This window comes from Chiloscyllium punctatum, chromosome 7 (genome assembly GCF_047496795.1).
Source record: "Chiloscyllium punctatum isolate Juve2018m chromosome 7, sChiPun1.3, whole genome shotgun sequence".
NCBI lineage: Eukaryota > Metazoa > Chordata > Chondrichthyes > Orectolobiformes > Hemiscylliidae > Chiloscyllium > Chiloscyllium punctatum.
The window spans coordinates 29,570,176-29,589,129 of NC_092745.1; the positions used below are offsets into that span (position 1 = coordinate 29,570,176).

At 52.3% G+C, this 18,954-nt stretch overlaps 1 protein-coding gene across 1 annotated transcript in view; it reads right to left on the minus strand.

Annotated features, from left to right (window-relative positions):
- Window positions 1-2,598, minus strand: part of abt1 (activator of basal transcription 1) — a 10,111-nt gene extending 7,513 nt beyond the window's left edge. Inside the window, exon 1 of the mRNA XM_072573374.1 lies at window positions 2,341-2,598. Coding sequence (XP_072429475.1) covers window positions 2,341-2,563 — 223 coding nt within the window. The 5' untranslated portion in view covers window positions 2,564-2,598. The remainder of the gene's footprint in view (window positions 1-2,340) is intronic.
- Window positions 2,599-18,954: the final 16,356 nt, after the last annotated feature.

An 18,954-nucleotide genomic window follows, 5' to 3' on the forward strand; every position in this document is an offset into this window, starting at 1 on the left:
CCCCCACCCCCCCCCCCCCCCCCACCCCCCCCCCCCCCCCCCCCCCCCCCCACCCCCCCCCCCCCCCACCCCCCCCCCCCCCCCCCCCCCACCCCCCCCCCCCCCCCCCCCCACCCCCCCCCCCCCCCCCCCCCCCCACCCCCCCCCCCCCCCACCCCCCCCCCCCCCCCCCCCCACCCCCCCCCCCCCCCACCCCCCCCCCCCCCCCCACCCCCCCCCCCCCCCCACCCACACCCCCCCCCACCCCCACCCCCCCCCCCCACCCCCCACCCCCCCACCCCCCCCCCACCCCCACCCCCCCCCCACCCCCACCCCCCCCCCCCCCCCCACCCCCCCCCCCCCCCCCCACACCCCCCCCCCACCCCCCCCACCCCCCCCCCCCCACCCCCCCCCCCCCCCACCCCCCCACACCCCCCACCCCCCCCCCCCCACCCCCCCCACACCCCACCCCCCCCCCACCCCACCCCACCCCCCCCCCCCCCCCACCCCACCCCCCCCCCCCCACACCCACCCCCCCCCCCCACACACCCCCCCCCCCCCCCCCCCCCCCCACCACCCCCCCACCCCACCCCCCCCCACCCCCCCCCCCCCCCACCCCACCCCCCTCCCCCCCCCACACCCCCCCCCCCACACCCACCCCCCCCCCCCCCCCCCACACCCACCCCCCCCCCCACCCACCCCCCCCCCCCCCCACCCCCCCCCCACACCCCACCCCCCCCCCCCCCCCCCCCACCCCCCCACCCACACCCCCCCCCCCCCACCCACCCCCCACACCCACCCCCCCCCACCACCCCACCCCCCCCACACCCCACCCCCCCCCCCACCCACACCCCCCCCCTCACCCACCCCCCCCACCCCCCTCCCCACCCCCCCCCCCCCCCACACCCCCCCCCCCCACCCCCCCCTCTCCCTCCCCCCCCCCACCCCTCCCCCCCCCCCCCCCACCCCCCCCCCCCCCCACCCCCCCCCCCACCCCCCCCACCCCCCCCCCCCCACACCCCACCCCCCCTCACCCCTCCCCCCCCACCCCCCTCCCCACCCCACCCCCCTCCCCCCCCCCCTCCCCTCCCCCCCACCCCCCCCCCCACCCCCCCCCCCCCCCTCTCCCCTCCCCCCCCCCCTCCCTCTCCCCCCCCCCACCCCCCTCCCCTCCCCCCCCACCCCCCCCCCTCACCCCCCCCCCCCCACTCCCCCTCCCTCCCCCCCCACCCCCCTCCCCCTCTCCCCCTCCCCCCTCCCCCCCCCCCACCCCCCTCCCCCCCCACCCACTCCCCCTCCCCCCCCCCACCCCCCTCCCCCTCCCCCCCCCCCCCACCCTCCCTCCCCCCCCCACTCCTCCCTCCCCCCCACCCCCCTCCCCCCTCTCCTCCCCCCCCCACCCCCTCCCCTCTCCCCCCCCCCCCCCCTCCCCCTCTCTCCCTCCCCCCCCACCCCCTCTCCCTCTCCCCCCCCACTCTCTCCCTCCCCCCCCACCCCCCTCCCCCTCTCTCCCTCTCCCCCCCCACCCCCCTCCCCCTCTCCTCCCCCCCCCCTCCCCTCTCTCCCTCCCCCCCCTCCCTCCCCCCCCCTCCCCTCTCTCCCTCCCCCCCTCCCCTCCCCCCCCCTCCCCTCTCTCCCTCCCCCCCCTCCCCTCCCCCCCCTCCCCTCTCTCCCTCCCCCCCCTCCCCCCCCACTCTCTCCCTCCCCCCCACCCCCCTCCCCCCTCTCCCCCCCCCCACTCTCTCCCTCCCCCCCCACCCCCCTCCCCCCTCTCCCTCCCCCCCCACCCCCCTCCCCCCTCTCCCCCCCCCACTCTCTCCCTCCCCCCCCACCCCCCTCCCCCCTCTCCCTCCCCCCCCCTCCCCCCCCACTCTCTCCCTCCCCCCCCACCCCCCTCCCCCCTCTCCCCCCCCCCACTCTCTCCCTCCCCCCCCACCCCCCTCCCCCCTCTCCCTCCCCCCCCCTCCCCCCTCTCCCCCCCCACCCCCCTCCCCCCTCTCCCTCCCCCTCCCCCTCTCTCCCTCCCCCCCCCTCCCCCCTCTCCCCCCCCACCCCCCACCCCCCTCTCCCTCCCTCCCCCCCCACCCCCCTCTCCTCTCCCCCCCCACCCCCCTCTCCCTCTCCCCCCCCCACCCCACCCCCCTCCCCCTCTCACCCCTCCCCCCCCTCTCTCTCCCTCCCCCCCCCTTCCCCCCCCTCCCCCTTCCTCCCCCTTCCCCCCCCCCTCCCCCTTCCTCCCCCTTCCCCCCCCCTCCCCCTTCCTCCCCCTTCCCCCCTCACCCCTCCCCCCCCCCTCACCTCTCCCCCCCCCCCCCTCACCTCTCCCCCCTCCCCCCCTCACCTCTCCCCCCCCTCCCTCACCTCTCTCCTGAACGAACACTCTGCCGACCTCCCCGAACACCGACATTATGTTCCGGAGCTGTTTGGGCCCCAGGCCCGGGGGCAGGAAACCCACATACAGCACCCCGGGGAGAGGGCGGGGGGAACCGGCGGGGGGATCGGGACCGGCATCGGCGTCAGGGTCAAGGTCAGGATCAGGATCAGGATCAGGATCCAGGGGAGAAACAGGCCCCGAGTCCGCCATCACACACACAGCGAGGCTGTACCCGGGAAACTGAATAACCAGAATGCCCCGGCAACTGAATACAGGCGAACCCGGGAAACTGAATAGAGAGAGAGCGCGGGCCGCGGCATAGCGGGAACCCGGGAAACTGAATAGAGAGAGAGCGCGGGCCGCGGCATAGCGGGAACCCGGGAAACTGAATAGAGAGAGAGCGCGGGCCGCGGCATAGCGGGAACCCGGGAAACTGAATAGAGAGAGAGCGCGGGCCGCGGCATAGCGGGAACCCGGGAAACTGAATAACGGAAGCCCGGGAAGCTGAATACAGGCGAGCCCGGGACACTGAATTAGAGGGAGAGGATAGTGACTGGGTTATACATGAGGCGCTGTGGGCCATCAGCAGCAGAATTGTGTTACAGTGTATTCCCCACTCCTGGGTCACCATCAACCCTGGTTCAATGTAGAGCATGCCAGGAGCAGCACCCACACACACACAGTATGCTTCTGGCAGGTGGTGTGTGTGAACGCATGAGGAAAGACATAATCACCCTCATCTACAAGGGTGGGAGGGTGGAAATTAGCAATTGGTGACTAATTTCACTGCTGAGTGCAGGCTACAAAATCCTGTCATCACCAACTGACTCAAGACTGCTCTGAGGTCAGTGACTCACCCTGACCAAACTGTGTTGTACCAGGCAGGACAATGTCTGAGGGCCTTGCAGTCCTCAGGGATAGACCATAAGACATAGGATTGGAAGTAAGGCCATTCGGCCCATCGAGTCCACTCCGCCATTCAATCATGGCTGCTGGGCACTTCAACTCCACTTACCCGCATTCTCCCCGTAGCCCTTAATTCCCCGAGACAACAAGAATCTATCAATCTCTGTCTTGAAGACATTTAGCGTCCCGGCCTCCACTGCACTCTGCGGCAATGAATTCCACAGGCCCACCACTCTCTGGCTGAAGAAATGTCTCCGCATTTCTGTTCTGAATTTACCCCCTCTAATTCTAAGGCTGTGTCCACGGGTCCTAGTCCCCTCACCTAACGGAAACAATTTCCTAGCATCCACCCTTTCCAAGCCATGTATTATAGGGTTGTGTATGTGCAGGATGAGGAGGGCAGGGATAGACTGCCTCATCAACCTGGACCAGGAAAAGGCCTCAGACAAGAATACCACGCACCTACACGTGGGACATGCTCTCCAAAGTGGGCTTTGAGGAGGGAATTCACAAATGGATCTGACTGCTCTACAACAATATTCTTAGTGTAGTCTCAATCAATGGGTGGTAACCAGAAAGCTTCCCAATCAGACCTAGAGTTGGTTAGAGCTGCACTCTCTCTGCTGCTTTGTTTGTGTGTCATATAGAGCTTTTTGCTGACATCATCAGGAATGATGAGAGCCTGAGAAGGGTGACTATTCCAGGCAGCGGAGGCTTGCCTGTACATGGATGACATCGCATTTTTCTGTTTGGATCTGCTATCAGTGCGCAGACTCGTGAGCATCTGCGATCAATTTGAACTGGCCTTGGGAGCCAAGGTAAATCGAGGCAAGAACGAGGTCATGTTCGTCAGGAACTGAACTGACTGCTCCTTTATCCCCTTCACTGTCAGTATAGATTACCTGAATGTTCTGGGAATATGGCTTGGAGTGCCTGGGCCGAATTGCCATGGTGAGGCAGAAACTGGCATCTGGAGATCTAAAATGGACTGTGTCTGCAGGGACACCATGTACAAAACTCTGAATAAGGGAGGGAAAAATGTATCCAACGGCACTCTCTTCCTGATGGCCACCTTTGTGCATGGCTGCACCAAGCTGTACATAGATGGTCAGTATACAAATACCAAGTGTCACTAAATACTGAGGTTCTATCTGTCCCGTGTTGCGAATGATGGGACTGGCCTCAATGCCACGAAACACTCCAAGTAGTTGAATCGTTCTACATCATCTGTCCTTCATGAAGAAATTTATAAAGTAAAACACGTTTGACTCCAAGTCTATCAGGAAGTGGTCAGCATGTAGTGTCCTTGAGACTCTTCGGGAAAAGGATAGGGTGGGTCCTGTTGTGTAGTTTCCTGAACAAATTGTCAAATTCATTTGGCGGGATGCTGCATCACCAGAACTTTCCAACAAGCACTGAGGCATCACTTGGCTGGTGACGCGAGGGGCATACCTGTGAGATCCTTCATGTATACCTGGTCAGTCTGAACGCTGCCCGTGAGGCAGCTGAGACTGTCACACATCTCCTTTCAGAATGTGCCTTTGCAAAGGATGTCTGGAGGGAGATGCAGTGGTTTTCGTCAAGGTTCATTCCGAGCAGCTTTGTGATGCAGGACTCTGTGCGCTATGTTCCCCAAGACTCAGACCAAGACAAACATTGACTGCGCCTACAGGACCATCAGTTCAGTGAACAACATTCTTTGGTCTACCCAAAACTTGTTGGTTTTCCAGAACAAGGAATTGACTTCGACCAAGTGTCCAAGGTGCGGGACTATATGCTGAGGGACACTCTAAAGGTTGGGAACTGGCACCAAGGCATAGTGGGGAAAGACCACTGTCTGGAATGGTGTTGAAGTTCAATAGGGGTCCATTCAGGAAGTGGGCCCTCCTGGTGTCACAAATGCAAGTAAATATTGCCTTGTGTAGTTTAGAGATGTCTTTGATTTGTTTGGATTGAGTGCCAATTCTCCAAATTTTTGATACGAGGCTTTACCTCTCATTGGTAGAATGGTAGAAATTGGTTGATTATCATTGGTACCAATGTGTCACTCTGTCTTATAACCTTCGTCATCCCTCTCTGCAGCCACTCAGCGATATCCCTGACCTCGGTTCCAGAGAGGAAGCTCATCATCCTGGAGCCACATCTGGCGACACTTGTCTGTTCCCATAGCTAATGAGGCCCCTAACACTATCAATCCTGCTTCCTTCTTCTTCCCCTCCTGTACAATGAGGTCAATTGTGGTGCCAGAAATCTAGCACGGAGTGCACTTCCTTGAGGTACCAGTGTTCTCAAGCATTCACTATTCTTCCATTCATTGACTCCATCTATACTTTCCACTGCCTCCGGAAAGTAACCAACATAATCAAAGACCCCACTCACACTGGTTATACTCTCTATCCATTGAGGTTATACTCTCCATCCATTGACTCCATCCATACTTTCCACTGCTTTGGGAAAGTAACCAATATAATCAAAGACCCCTCCCACACCCTTATACTGTCTTGCACCCTCTTCTGTCTGGAGAAGATGTAAAAGTTTGAATACGCGTGAAAAAAGATTCAAGAACACCTTCTTCCCTGCTGTTATCAGACTTTTTAATGGACCTCTCAAATGTTAATGTTGATCTTTCTCTCTTTGCACATTCTCTGTGGCTGTAACACTGCATGTTGCTCTCTGTCTTAGAATGTAGAAAATTACAGTGCAGTACAGGCCCTTCAGCCCTCGATGTTGCACTGATTGTGGAACCAACCTGAAGCCCAACTAACCTACACTATTTCATTCTCGCTCATATAGGAGAAAGTGAGGACTGCAGATGCTGGAGATCAGTAGCTAAAAAATGTGTTGCTGGAAAAGTGCAGCAGGTCAGGCAGCATCCAAGGAGCAGGAGAATCGACGTCTCGGGCATAAGCCCTTCTTCAGGAATGAGGAAGGTGTGCCAAGCAGGCTAAGATAAAAGGTAGGGAGGAAGGACTTGGGGGAGGGGTGTTGGGAATGCGATAGGTGGAAGGAGGTTCAGGTGAGGACAATAGGCCGGAGAGGGGGTGGGGGTGGAGAGGTCGGGAAGAAGATTGCAGGTCAAGAAGGCGGTGCTGAGTCCGAGGGTTGGGACTGAGATAAGGTGGGTGGAGGGGAAATGAGGAAGCTGGAGAAATCTGCATTCATACCTTGTGGTTGGAGGGTTCCTAGGTGGAAGATGAGGTGCTCTTCCTCCAGGCGTTGTGCTGCCTTGGTCTGGCGATGGAGGAGGCCAAGGACCTGCATGTCCTTGGCGGAGTGGGAGGGGGAGTTAAAGTGTTCTGCCACGGGGCCGTTGGGTTGGTTGGTGCGGGTGTCCCAGAGGTGTTCTCTAAAACGTTCCGCAAGTAGGCGGCCTGTCTCCCCAATGTAGAGGAGGCCACATTGAGTGCAGTGGATGCAGTAAATGATGTGTATGGAGGTGCAGGTGAATTTGTGACGGATATGGAAGGATCCCTTGGGGTCTTGGAGGGAAGTGAGGGGGGGAGGTGTGGGCGCAAGTTTTGCATTTCTTGCAATTGCAGGAGAGGTGCCGGATGTGGAGGTTGGGTTGGTGGGGGATGTGCACCTGACGAGGGAGTCGCGAAGGGAGTGGTCTTTCCGGAACGCTGATAGGGGAGGGGAGGGAAATATATCCTTGGTGGTGGGGTCTGTTTGGAGGTGGCGGAAATGACGAAGGATGATACGATGTATCTGGAGGTTGGTGGGGTGGTAGGTGAGGACCAGTGGGGTTCTGTCCTGGTGGCGGTTGGAGGGGCGGGGCTCAAGGGCAGAGGAGCGGAAAGTGGAGGAGATGCGGTGGAGGGCATCGTCAACCATGTCTGAGGGGAAATTGCAGTCTTTGAAGAAGGAGGCCATCTGGGTTGTTCGGTATTGGAATTGGTCCTCCTGGGAGCAGATGCAGTGGAGGTGAAGGAATTGGGAATATGGGATGGTGTTTTTACAGGGGTCAGGGTGGGAGGGGGTGTAGTCTAGGTAGCTGTGGGAGTCGGTCGGTTTATAGTAAATGTCCGTGTTGATTCGGTCGCCCAAGATAGAAATGGAAAGGTCTAGGAAGGGGAAGGGGAGGGAGGAGTCTGAGACGGTCTAGGTAAATTTGAGGTCGGGGTGGAAGGTGTTAGTAAAATGGATGAACTGTTCAACCTCCTCGTGGGAGCATGAGGTAGCGCCGATACAGTCATCGATGTAGTGGAGGAAAAGGTGGCGGGGGTGGTGCCAGTGTAGCTGCGGAAGATGGACTGTTCCACATATTCGATGAAGAGCCAGGCATAGCTGGGGCCCATGTAGGTGCCCATGGCTACTCCTTTGGTTTGGAGGAAGTGGGAGGATTGGAAAGAGACGTTGTTCAGAGTGAGGACCAGTTCAGTCAGTCAAAGGAGGGTGTCAGTGGAAGGGTACTAGTTGGGTCGGCGGGAAAGGAAGAAAGGGAGGGTTTTGAGGTCTTCGTGATGGGGGATGGAGGTGTACAGGGACTGGATGTCCATGGTGAAGATAAGGCGTTGGGGGCCAGGGAAGCGAAAATCATGGAGGAGGTGGAGGGCGTGGGTGGTGTCCCGAACATAGGTGGGGAGTTCTTGGACTAAGGGGATTGTGTCGAGGTATGCAGAGATGAGTTCGGTGGGGCAGGAGCAGGCTGAGACAATGGGTCGGCCGGGGCAGTCAGGTTTGTGGATTTTGGGCAGGAGGTAGAAACGGGCGGTGTGGGGTTGTGGGACTATGAGGTTGGAGGCAGTGGGTGGCAGATCCCCTGAGGTGATGAGGTTATGGATGGTCTGGGAGATGATGGTTTGGTGGTGGGAGGTGGGGTCATGGTCAAGGGGGCAGTAGGAAGAGGTGTCCGCGAGCTGGCATTTAGCCTCAGCAATGTAAAGATCGGTGCGCCAAACTACCACCGCGCCTCCCTTGTCTGCCGGTTTGATAGTGAGGTTGGGGTTGGAGCGGAGGCAGTGGAGGGCTGCACGTTCCGAGGGTGAGTGGTTGGAGTGGGTGAGAGGGGTGGAGAGGTTGAGGCGGTTAATGTCGCGGCGGCAGTTGGCTATGAAGAGATCGAGGGCAGGTAAGAGGCCAGCACGGGGTGTCCAGGTGGATGGGGTGTGTTGGAGGCGGGAGAAGGGGTCGTCAGAGGGTGGGCGAGAATCCTGGTTGAAGAAGTAGGTGCGGAGGTGAAGGCGGCGGAAGAATTGTTCGATGTCTCGCTGCATGTTGAACTCGTTAATCCGGGATCGTAGGGGGATGAAGGTGAGGCCTCTGCTGAGGACTAATCTTTCATCCTCAGAGAGGGGGAGGTCTGGAGGGATCATCCATATGCCTATCCAATGACCAATTAAATGCCCTTAAAGTTGGCGAGTCTACTACTGTTGCAGGCAGTGCGTTCCACTCCCCTACAACTCTCTGAGTAAAGAAACTCTCTGACATCTATCCTATATCTATCACCCTTCAATTTAAAGCTATGTCTTGCTACCCTGATGCAGGTTTTATGGTATGATCTGCCTGTATTGCATTAAAAAAAAACACTTTTCACTATATCTCGGTACGTGTGACAACAATAAATCAAATCAAATCAGTCCTCAGCTTCCGGAACAGAAAACTGATTTGTGAGTGGGACTCCTACCTGACCTGCCTGTTTCTCCTTGTCTACCTGATGGTAACCTCTTCACCCTCATTTCTCCAGACACTTGATCAGTTGTATGACCATCTCTCTAAATGTGCCACCCACATAACCGTCAGCCTTATAAAGTGTCTCCTGTCACATAGCTGCACTTCTTAGAACCATTCACTGAAATAATGTTGTTTGTTGTGAGCTAGGAACTATTTTCTACCATTAATTCTTTCTTACTGTGACCAAATGGTCACTACCTTTGTCTGTCTTCCTCCTTTTTAAAGTGCCATTGTTTTGATCTTTATACCCCCAAAGTTCCAAAACAATACAACAGTATATAAAATTGCTGCTCCTGGATCTCAAGGAAATCACCTCCAGTTGCTATAAAATAAAAACCTCAAAAAAAGGAGCAGCTCTTACAGCCACAAGTTTTGGTCAGGTCCTGGGGAGTGTTGCTGAACAGAGACCTTGGAGTGCAGGTTCATAATTCCTTGAAAGTGGAGTCTCAGGTAGATAGTATAGTGAAGATGGTGTTTGGTATGCTTTCCTTTATTGGACAGAGTATTGAGTACAGGAGTTGGGAGGTCATGTTGCGGCTGTACAGGACATTGGTTAGGCCACTGTTGGAATATTGTGTGCCATTCTAGTCTCCCTCTTATTAGAAGCTGTTGTGAAACTTGAAAAGGTTTCAGAAAAGAGTTACAAGGGTGTTGCCAGGGTTGGAGGATTTGAACTACAGGGAGAGGCTGAATAGGTTGGGGCTGTTTTCCCTGGAGTGTTGGAGGCTGAGGAATGACCTTATAGAGGTTTATAAAATCATGAGGGGCATGGATAGGGTAAATAGACAAAGTCTTTTCCCTGGAGTGGGGGAATCCAGAACTAGAGGGCATAGGGTTGGGTGAGAGGTGAAAAATTTAAAAGGGACCTAAGGGGCAACTTTTTCATACAGAAAGTGATGCATATATGAAATGAGTTGCCAGAGGAAGTCGTGAGGCTAGTATAATTACAACATTTAAAAGGCATTGGATGGGTATACAAATAGGAGGGGTTTAGAAGGATATGGGCCAAATGCTGGCAAATGGGACTAGATTAGGTTAGGATATCTGGTTGGCATGGATGGGTTGGACCGATTTCAGATCGTCAACATGGTTTCGTCAAGGACAGGTCGTGTCTCACAAACCTTACTGATGTAGATGAGGGTAGGGCAGTTGATGTGGTATACATGGACTTCAGTAATGCCTTTGATAAGGTTCCATGTGGTAGGCTGTTGGAGCAAGTGCAGAGGCATGGGATCAAGGGTGCTTTAGCAGTTTGGATTAGAAACTGGCTTTCTGAAAGAAGGCAGCGAGTGGTGGTTGATGGAAAACATTCAGCCTTGAGTCCGATTAATAGAGGTGTGCCACAAGGATTTGTTTTGGGACCACTGCTGTTTGTCATTTTTATAAATGACTTAGACGCTGGCATAGGTGGATGGATTAGTAAATTTGTACACGTCACTAAAGTCGGTGGAGTAGTGGACAGTTTGGAAGAATGTTACAGGTTGCAGGGCAACTTGGATGAACTGCAGAATTGGGCTGAGAGGTGGCACATGGAGTACAGTGCAGTAAATGTGAGGTGATTCACTTTGGGAAGAATAACAGGAAGGCAGAGTGCTGGGTCAATGAAATGATTCTTGGTAGTGTGGATCTGCAGAGGGAGTCCATGTGCATCGATCGCTGAAAGTTGCCACCCAGGTTGATAGTGCTGTTCAGAAGGCATACGGTGTGTTAAGTTTCATTGGTAGAGGGATTGAGTTCTGGAGCCGTAATGTCGTGCTGCAACTATACAAAACACTGGTGCGGCCACACTTGGAATATTGTGTCCAGTTCTGGTCACCATATTTTGTGAAGGATGTGGAAGCATTGGAAAAGGTGCAGAGGAGATTTACCAGGATGTTGCCTGGTCTGGAGGAAAGGTCTTATGAAGAAAGGCTGAGAGACTTGGGTCTGTTCTCATTGGAAAGAAGAAGGCTAAGAGGAGATTTGATAGAGACATACAAGATGATCAGAGGATTAGATAGGGTAGACAGTGAAAGTCTTTTTCCTCAGATGATGACATCAGCTTGTACGAGGAGGCATAACTACAAATTGAGGGGTGACAGATTTAAGACAGATGTCAGAGGCAGGTTCTTTACTCAGAGAGCAATAAGGGCATGGAATGCCCTACCTACCAACATTAGGGAGATTTAAACAATCCTTGGATAAGCACATGGATGGTGATGGGATAGTGTAGGGGACAAGCTGAGAATAGTTCACGGGTTGGCACAACATCGAGGGCCGAAGGGCCTGTTCTGTGCTGTATTGTTCTATGTTCTAAGGGTCTGTTTCTGTGCTATACATGTCTATGATTCTGACTCTAATTGGGCCACATTTGGAGTATAATTTGCAGATCTGTTCGCCAGAGTATAGGAGGGGTGTGGAGGTTCTGGAGAGAGTCAAAAAAAGAGGGTTTACCAAGATGAAAAAAGAAAGTACCACAAATGTTGAAAATCTGAAGGACAAAGAGAAATTGCTGAAAAACCCAACAGGTCTGGCGGTATCTGCAGAGAGAAAATAGAATTAATGTTTCTAGTCCGGTGACCCTTCTTTAGAACTGATTGTGGATAGGAAAAGATAGTATACATGCTAGAGGAGGAGTCGTGGGAGGAGAAGGAGAAACCAATAGTGCAATTGGAACCCAGGAAGATAGAAAAACAGTTAGTCAGACAAACGGATGGGTAAAGGTCAGCCTGGAAGAATGATTGGCTGCTAATGCGGACGATTAGTAGCTGACAATGGGTTGGTTGTGGTAGCAGTTGGAGTAAGGACGTGATATAGGTGCTCAGGCCTTCGAATTATTGAACACAATATTGAGTCCAGAAGGCTGCAGGGTCCCCAGGTGCTAAATGAGATGTTGGCCAGGGATCACGGTAGTGTGTTGAGATGGCAGGCAACTGGAAGCTTGGGGTCACTTTTATGAACAGAACGTGGGTGAACTGGTCACCCAGTCTGTGTTTCATCTCCACAGTATAGAGGAGACCACATTGTGAGCAGCGAATACAGTAGACTAGATTGAGTGAAGAGCAGGTAAATCCACTGCTTCACCTGGAAATGTGTCTCGGTCCTTGGCTAGTAAGGTGGTAAACAGGCAGGACTTACATTTTCTGCATGGGAAGGTGCAGTGGGATGTAGGGAAATATTGGGAATGAAGGAGGAGTTGACCAGGGTCTCCTGGAGGGAAGAGTCTCTGCAGAATGTTGACAAGATAGGGGAGGGGAATATGTGTCTGGGTGGTGGTGGCATCCTCCTGGAGGTGACAGAAATTGTGACTTATAATCCTTTGGATGTGGATGCTGGTAGTTTGGAAATTGAGGATCTAGGGAACCAATCACTGTTGTGGGAGGGAAGATGGTGAAGGTAGAGATGGGTTGGTCAGGATAAAGGGCCCTTACAAACACGGTGGTGGGGAATCTTTGGTTGAGGAAGAAGGTGGAAATTTCAGAGATCCCCTTGTAGAAGCTTGCATCATTGGAACAGACGTGTCGGAGGTGGAGAATTCCTCTGGGTAGACACCTCGAGCAGGACATCTTTTAACATGAGAATGCTGTCACACATCAGCAGACATGTGATCCACCACAGAGGTAGATCCAGTTCCAGTGGCAAGGAAATCTGATACTGTCCCGGAGGCAATGCCATAAGGAGTTGTCAACTCCTGGCAGGGTCAGCCATGATGAGAAAGTCCGAAGGGAGATCCTCAGTCATCAAGATTTCCTTGAACTCAATCTACCTCTGTCAAGGACTGTGCATCTGCTGATGTGTCACACCATTCTCATGTTAAATGCGTCCTGCACATGGTGTCTAATGTAGAGGAATTCAACACTGCTTCTCAAAGACATTCAATATATTGGTCTCAACCATTCCCTGTGGCAGAGAATTCCACACGCTTACCACTCTCTGGGTGAAGAAATGTCTTCTCATGTTCATCCTAAATGGTCTACTTCTGTGACTTTCCTCTGGGTACTCACGTTTCCTTCCACAGTCCAAAGTTGTGTACATTAGGTGGATTGGCCGTGCTAAATTGCCCATGGTGTCCAGGGATGCACGGGCTAGGTGGATTAGCCAGGGGAAATGTAGGGTTACAGGCAAAGGTGGGGGAGGTGAGTGTATGTGGGTTGTTCTTTGGTGTGGATTTGATGGACTGAATGGCCTGCTTCTTCCTCTAGGGATTTTAAATTCAATGATTAATATCCTTAAACCTTCACCCCTGGTTCTGGACTCCCTGGCCATTGGGAACATCTTTGCTGTTGGAATCTGAAAGGTTTCTGTGAGATCCTTTTAATCTCCAATGCATATAGTCCTAACTGACCTAATTTGGCATCATATATCAGTCCTGCCATCCCATGAATCAATCTGGTAAATTTTCGTCACACTCCCTCCATAGCCACAGTATCCTTCCTGAGATAAAAGAGGAAAACAGCATACAATGCATCAGGTGTGGTCTCACCAAGACTCTGTTCAATTGCAGCATTATATCCCCACTCTTGTACCCAAATCCTCTTCCTGTCAAGGCCGAAATACAAACATTCTTTTGAAAGTGAGAGGAGATGCCAGCCCTTGACATCAAGGCCACATTTGACTGAGTGTGGCATCAAAAAGCCTGAGCAAAAACTAGAATCAATGGGTACGAAGAACAAAGAACATTACAGTACAGGAGCAGGCCCTTCAGTCATCCAAGCCTGCGCCAATCCATATCCTCTATCTAAACCTGTCGCCTTATTTATAAGGTTCTGTATTCCTTTGCTCACTGCCCATTCATGTATCTGTCCAGATACATCTTATATGACTCTATCGTTCCCGCCCCTTCCACAGTGCAGCACTTCCTCACTAATGACCCTCCGACAGTGCAGCACTCCCTCAGCACTGACCCTCTGACAGTGCAGCACTCCCTCAGCACTGACCCTCTGACAGTGCAGCACTCCCTCAGTACTGACCCTCTGACAGTGCAGCACTCCCTCAGCACTGACCCTCTGACAGTGCAGCACTCCCTCAGTACTGACCCTCCGACAGTGCAGCACTCCCTCAGTACTGACCTTCTAAAAGTGCAGCATTCTGTCAGCACTGACCCTTATTGACAATGATGATGTTCTGACCTGGAAGAAACAGTCCCTTCACACCTTCTGAAAGGAACGCTGGGGCCCCTCACTTTCTCATAGATTGTAGCCTGGTCTTAGGAAGGTGGATAGAGTGGACAATTGCCTGTGAGAGGCCAGACTATCCCAATTTCGACCAGTCGTGTGCCTACACAGTAGAGGTAGAAAGCTCTCAGTTTCCCCTAACAGAGAGAACGAAGAACAAAAAACATTACAGCACAAGAACAGGCCCTTCGGCCCTCCAAGCCTATGCCAATCCAGATCCTCTATCTAAACCTGTCGCCTATTTTCTACGGATCTGTATCCCTTTGCTTCCTGCCCATTCATGTATCTGTCTACATGCATCTTAAATGACACCATCGTTCCCGCCCCTACAACCTCTGCTGGCAACGTATTCCCAGCCCCCACCACCCTCTGCGTAAAGAACTTTCCCCATATATCTCTCTAAAACTTTTCCCCTCTCAGTTTGAACTCGTGACCCCTAATAATTGAGTCCCCCACTCTGGGAAAAAGTTTCTTGCTATCCAACCTGTCTACACCACTCATAATTTTGTAGGCCTCAATCAGGTTCACCCTTTAACCTCTGTCTTTGTAATGAAGATAATCCTAATCTCCTCAACCTCACTTCATAGCTAGTGCCATCCATACCAGGCAACATCCTGGTGAACCTCCTCTGCTCCGTCTCCAAAGCATCCACATCCTTTTGGTAATGTGGCGACGAGAACTGTACGCAGATTTCCAAATGTGGCCGAACCAAACTCTTATGCAACTGTAACATGACCTGCCAACTCTTGTACTCAGTATCCTGTCTGATGAAGGAAAGCATGTCATTTGCCTTCTTGATCACTCTACTGACCTGCGTTGCCACCTTCAGGCAACAATGGACCTGAACACCCAGACATCAATTTTCCCCATCAATTTACTGTATGGTTCGCTCTGGAATTGCATCTTCCCAAATACATCACCTCACATTTGTCCAGATTGAACTCCATTTGCCATTTCTCTGCCAACTAGAACATTGAACAGAGAAAAGTACAGCACAGCACAAGCCCTTTGGCCCATGGTGTTGTGCCGAGGATTATTCCTAATCTAAAATAAAACAACCTAACCTACGCAGTCCATGTTCAATCAGCTCTCCAATATATCTATTTTCTGCTATATTCTCTGACAGTCTCCTTCACTATCTGCTACTCCACCAATCTGAGTGTCATCTGCAAACTTGCTAATCAGACCATCTACACCTTCCTCCAGATCATTTATGTATATCACAAACAACAGTGGTCCCAGCACGATCCCTGTGGGACACCACTGGTCACAGGTCTCCATTCTGAGAAACTCCCTTCCACTACTACTCTCTGTCTCCTGTTACCCAGCCAGTTCTCTATTCATCTAGCGAGAACACCCTGGACCCTATGCGACGTCACCTTGTTCATCAACCTACCATGGGGAACCTTATCAAACATCTTACTGAAGTCCATGTATGTCATTTACATCCCTTCCCTCATCAATCAACTTTGTCACCTCTTCATAGAATTCTATTATGTTTGTAATAGGAGCAAACTCTCCGCTGATTGGAATCATACCTGGCATATTGGAAGATGGTTGTGGTTATTGGAGGTCAGTCATCTCATCTGCCAGAGTTACTCAGAGTAGTGTCCTTGGCCAAACCCTCTTCAGCTGTTTCATCATTAGGTCAGAAGTAAGGATGTTTGTCAATGATTGCACAATGTTCAGCACCATGTGTGGCTCCTCAGATGCTAAAGCATGTTCAAATGCAACACGACCCAGACAATTTCCAGGCTTGGGCTAACAAGTGGCAAGTAACATTTGCACCACAAATGCCAGGCAATGACTATCCCCAATAAGAGACAATTTAAATACCATCTCTTGATGTTCAATGGTGTTCTTATCACTAAATTCTCCCACTATCAACTCCCAGAGGTTACCATTGACTAGAAACACAACTGAATTCACCACAAACGTCACGGTGGCACAGTGGTTAGCACTGCTGCTCACAGCGCCAGAGACATGGGTTCAATTCCCGCCTCAGGCGACTGACTGTGTGGAGTTTGCACATTCTCCCCGTGTCTGCGCGGGTTTCCTCCAGGTGCTCCGGTTTCCAAAAATGTGCAGGTTAGGTGAATTGGCCATGCTAAATTGCCCGTAGTGTTAGGTGAAGGGGTAAGTGTAGGGGTATAGGTGGGTTGCGCTTCGGCGGGTCAGTGTGGACTTGTTGGGCTGAAGGGCCTGTTTCCACACTGTAAGTAATCTAAACTTATAATCACAGTGGCTACAAGAGCAGGACAGAGTCCAGAAATGCTGCGTGAGTAACTCACCTCCTGGCTCTCCAAACATTTGTTCAACATCTACAAGGTTCAAGTCAGGAGTGTGATGGAATTTTCCCCACTTGCTGGAATGTCACAGCTCCAACAACACATGAGAAGCTTGACACCATTCAGGACAAAGCAGCCCGCTTGACTGGTACCACATCCACTAACATCCACTCTCTCCACCATTCGTTTTCATGAGCAGTGTGCACTATCTACAAGGTGCACTGCAGAAATTCAGCAAAGCCTTCCAAACCCACAATCACTTCCTTATAGAAGGACAAAAGCAGCAGATACTCTTAATGCTTAACTCAGAACGTTAATAAGGAATTAGGGCGCTAAAAGGGAGCTGTGAAATGACCTTGGCAAAGAGGGTTAAGGAAAATCTCAAGGCTTTTCATACATATATAAGGAGCAAAATTGTACCTAGGGAAAGGGTAGGTCCACTCAAGGATAAAGCAGTAAAGTGTTTGGAACATTTGGAAGTGGGGAAGGCCCTAAAGACATGGTGGTTGGTGAATCTAAAGAGGGGCGTGGTGATATCCTAGGGCCTGATGATATACAAAAGGAAGAGGCACCAGGTGTTTTGAAAAGCATTAAGGTAGACAAGCCTCCAGGACCTAATGAGATCTATCCCAGAATACTGAGAAAGGAGAGGGAGGAAATTGCTTGTGCCTTGTATTAAATCTTTATATCCTCTTTAGTCACAGGAGAGAACCAGGGGACTGGAGAATAGCCAACGTTGTTCCTTCCTTTAAGATGGATGAAAGGGATAATCCAGAAAATTAAAAGGCAATGAGCCTAACGTCAATGGTAGGGAAATTATCAGGGAAGATTCCCCAGATTTATTCATGATGGAATAATATGGACTCATTAATAGTAAGCAGCAATGCTTTGTGCAGGGGAGGTAGTTGAGTTTTTGTGGAAGTAATGATGATGATTGATGAGGGTATCGTGGTAGATATAGTCTGTATGGGCTTTAGCAAGGCCTTTGACAAGGTCTGTCATGGCAGGCTGATCCAGAAAGTGAAGTCACATGGTGCGCTGGGTACCGAACCGCCTTAGTCATAGAAGACAGAGAGTAACAGAGCAGGGTATTTTCTGTCTGGAGATGTGTGACCAGCAGTGTTCTTCAGGGATCGGTGGTGGGACACGTTTGTCTGTAATCCGATTAGTAAATTTGCTGACAGCATAAAGATTGAGAGAGCTAGCGATAGTGAGGATTGCCAGAGGATACAGCAGAATACATGAAGACTTAGGCGGAGAAATTTTAGATGGAAATTTAATCCATCCAAAATGCAAGGTTATGCAACTTTGAAGGTCTGATGCAGGAAGGAAGTACCTCTATATAGGCGGAACCCTCAATAGCATCAAGGTACAGAGGAACGTAAATGTACAGTTGGCAACAGAAGTGAGTAAGGTGATCAAGAAAACCTATGGCATGCTTGCCTTCATCAGTTGGGGCATAAAGTACAAAAAATTGGCAAGTCATGTTGCAGCCATAAAGCTCATATTAGTTAGGAGAAAGCGAGGACTGCAGATGCTGGAGATCAGAGAGAGTTGAGTGTGTGGTGCTGGAAAAGCACAGCAGGTCAGGCAGCATTCGAGGAGCAGGAGAATCAACGTTCAGGCGTAAGCCCTTCGTCATTCTCCTGCTCCTCACATTGCTTAGCCAACATTCGGAATATTGTGGACAGTTCTGGTCGCCACACCACCAGAGGGATGTGGAGGCTTTAGACAGGGTACAAAAAATGGTTCAGTACAATGTTACTTGGTTCAGAAGATATTGGCTAGGAGAAGAGTTTGGACAAATTTGATTTGTTTTCACAAAGGACGAGGAGCGACCTGATAGATTTTTACAAAACTATGAAAGGCATGGATAGAATGAATCATTGGAATCTTTTTCCCAGGTGGAAATGTCATTTACTAGGGGACATAGGTTTAAGGTAAATGGGAGAAAGAGGCAATTTTATGTTTAAAACACAGTGCCTGGAATGTGCTGCTAGAGGTGGTGGTAAAAGCAGAAACAACAGCAGGTTTTAAGAGGGATCTGGACAGATACATTAATAGGCAGGGAACAGAGGGATACAGACTACATGGAGGCAAAGTGTTTTTAATTTAGGAAGGCATCATGTGTTGGTGCAGGCTTGGTAGGTAATAGGGCCTGTTCCTGTGCTTTGCTTTGTCTTCTTTGCACATGGGAACACCATGTGCAAGTTCCCCTCCATTCTCCATCCTGACATGGAAATATATCATTGTTCCTTTTACTGTTGTTGGGTCAAAATTCTAAAATTCCCTCCCTAAGAGCATTGTGGGTCTACCTGCAGCACAGGGACTGCAGCGGTTCAAGATGGTAGTTTACAACTGCCTTCTCAAGGGTAACTAGGGACAGTCAATGAATACTGCCCTAACCAGTGATACCCATGTCTTGCGAGTGAATTGGAAAAATGCCATTTGCCTTCTTCACCACCTGCTGCACCTGCACACTTACTTTCAGTGACCTGTGTACAGGGACACCCAGGTCTTATTGCACCTCCCCCTTTCCCAACCTATTCATGCCCTATATACTCGAGTAATAGTTAAATTT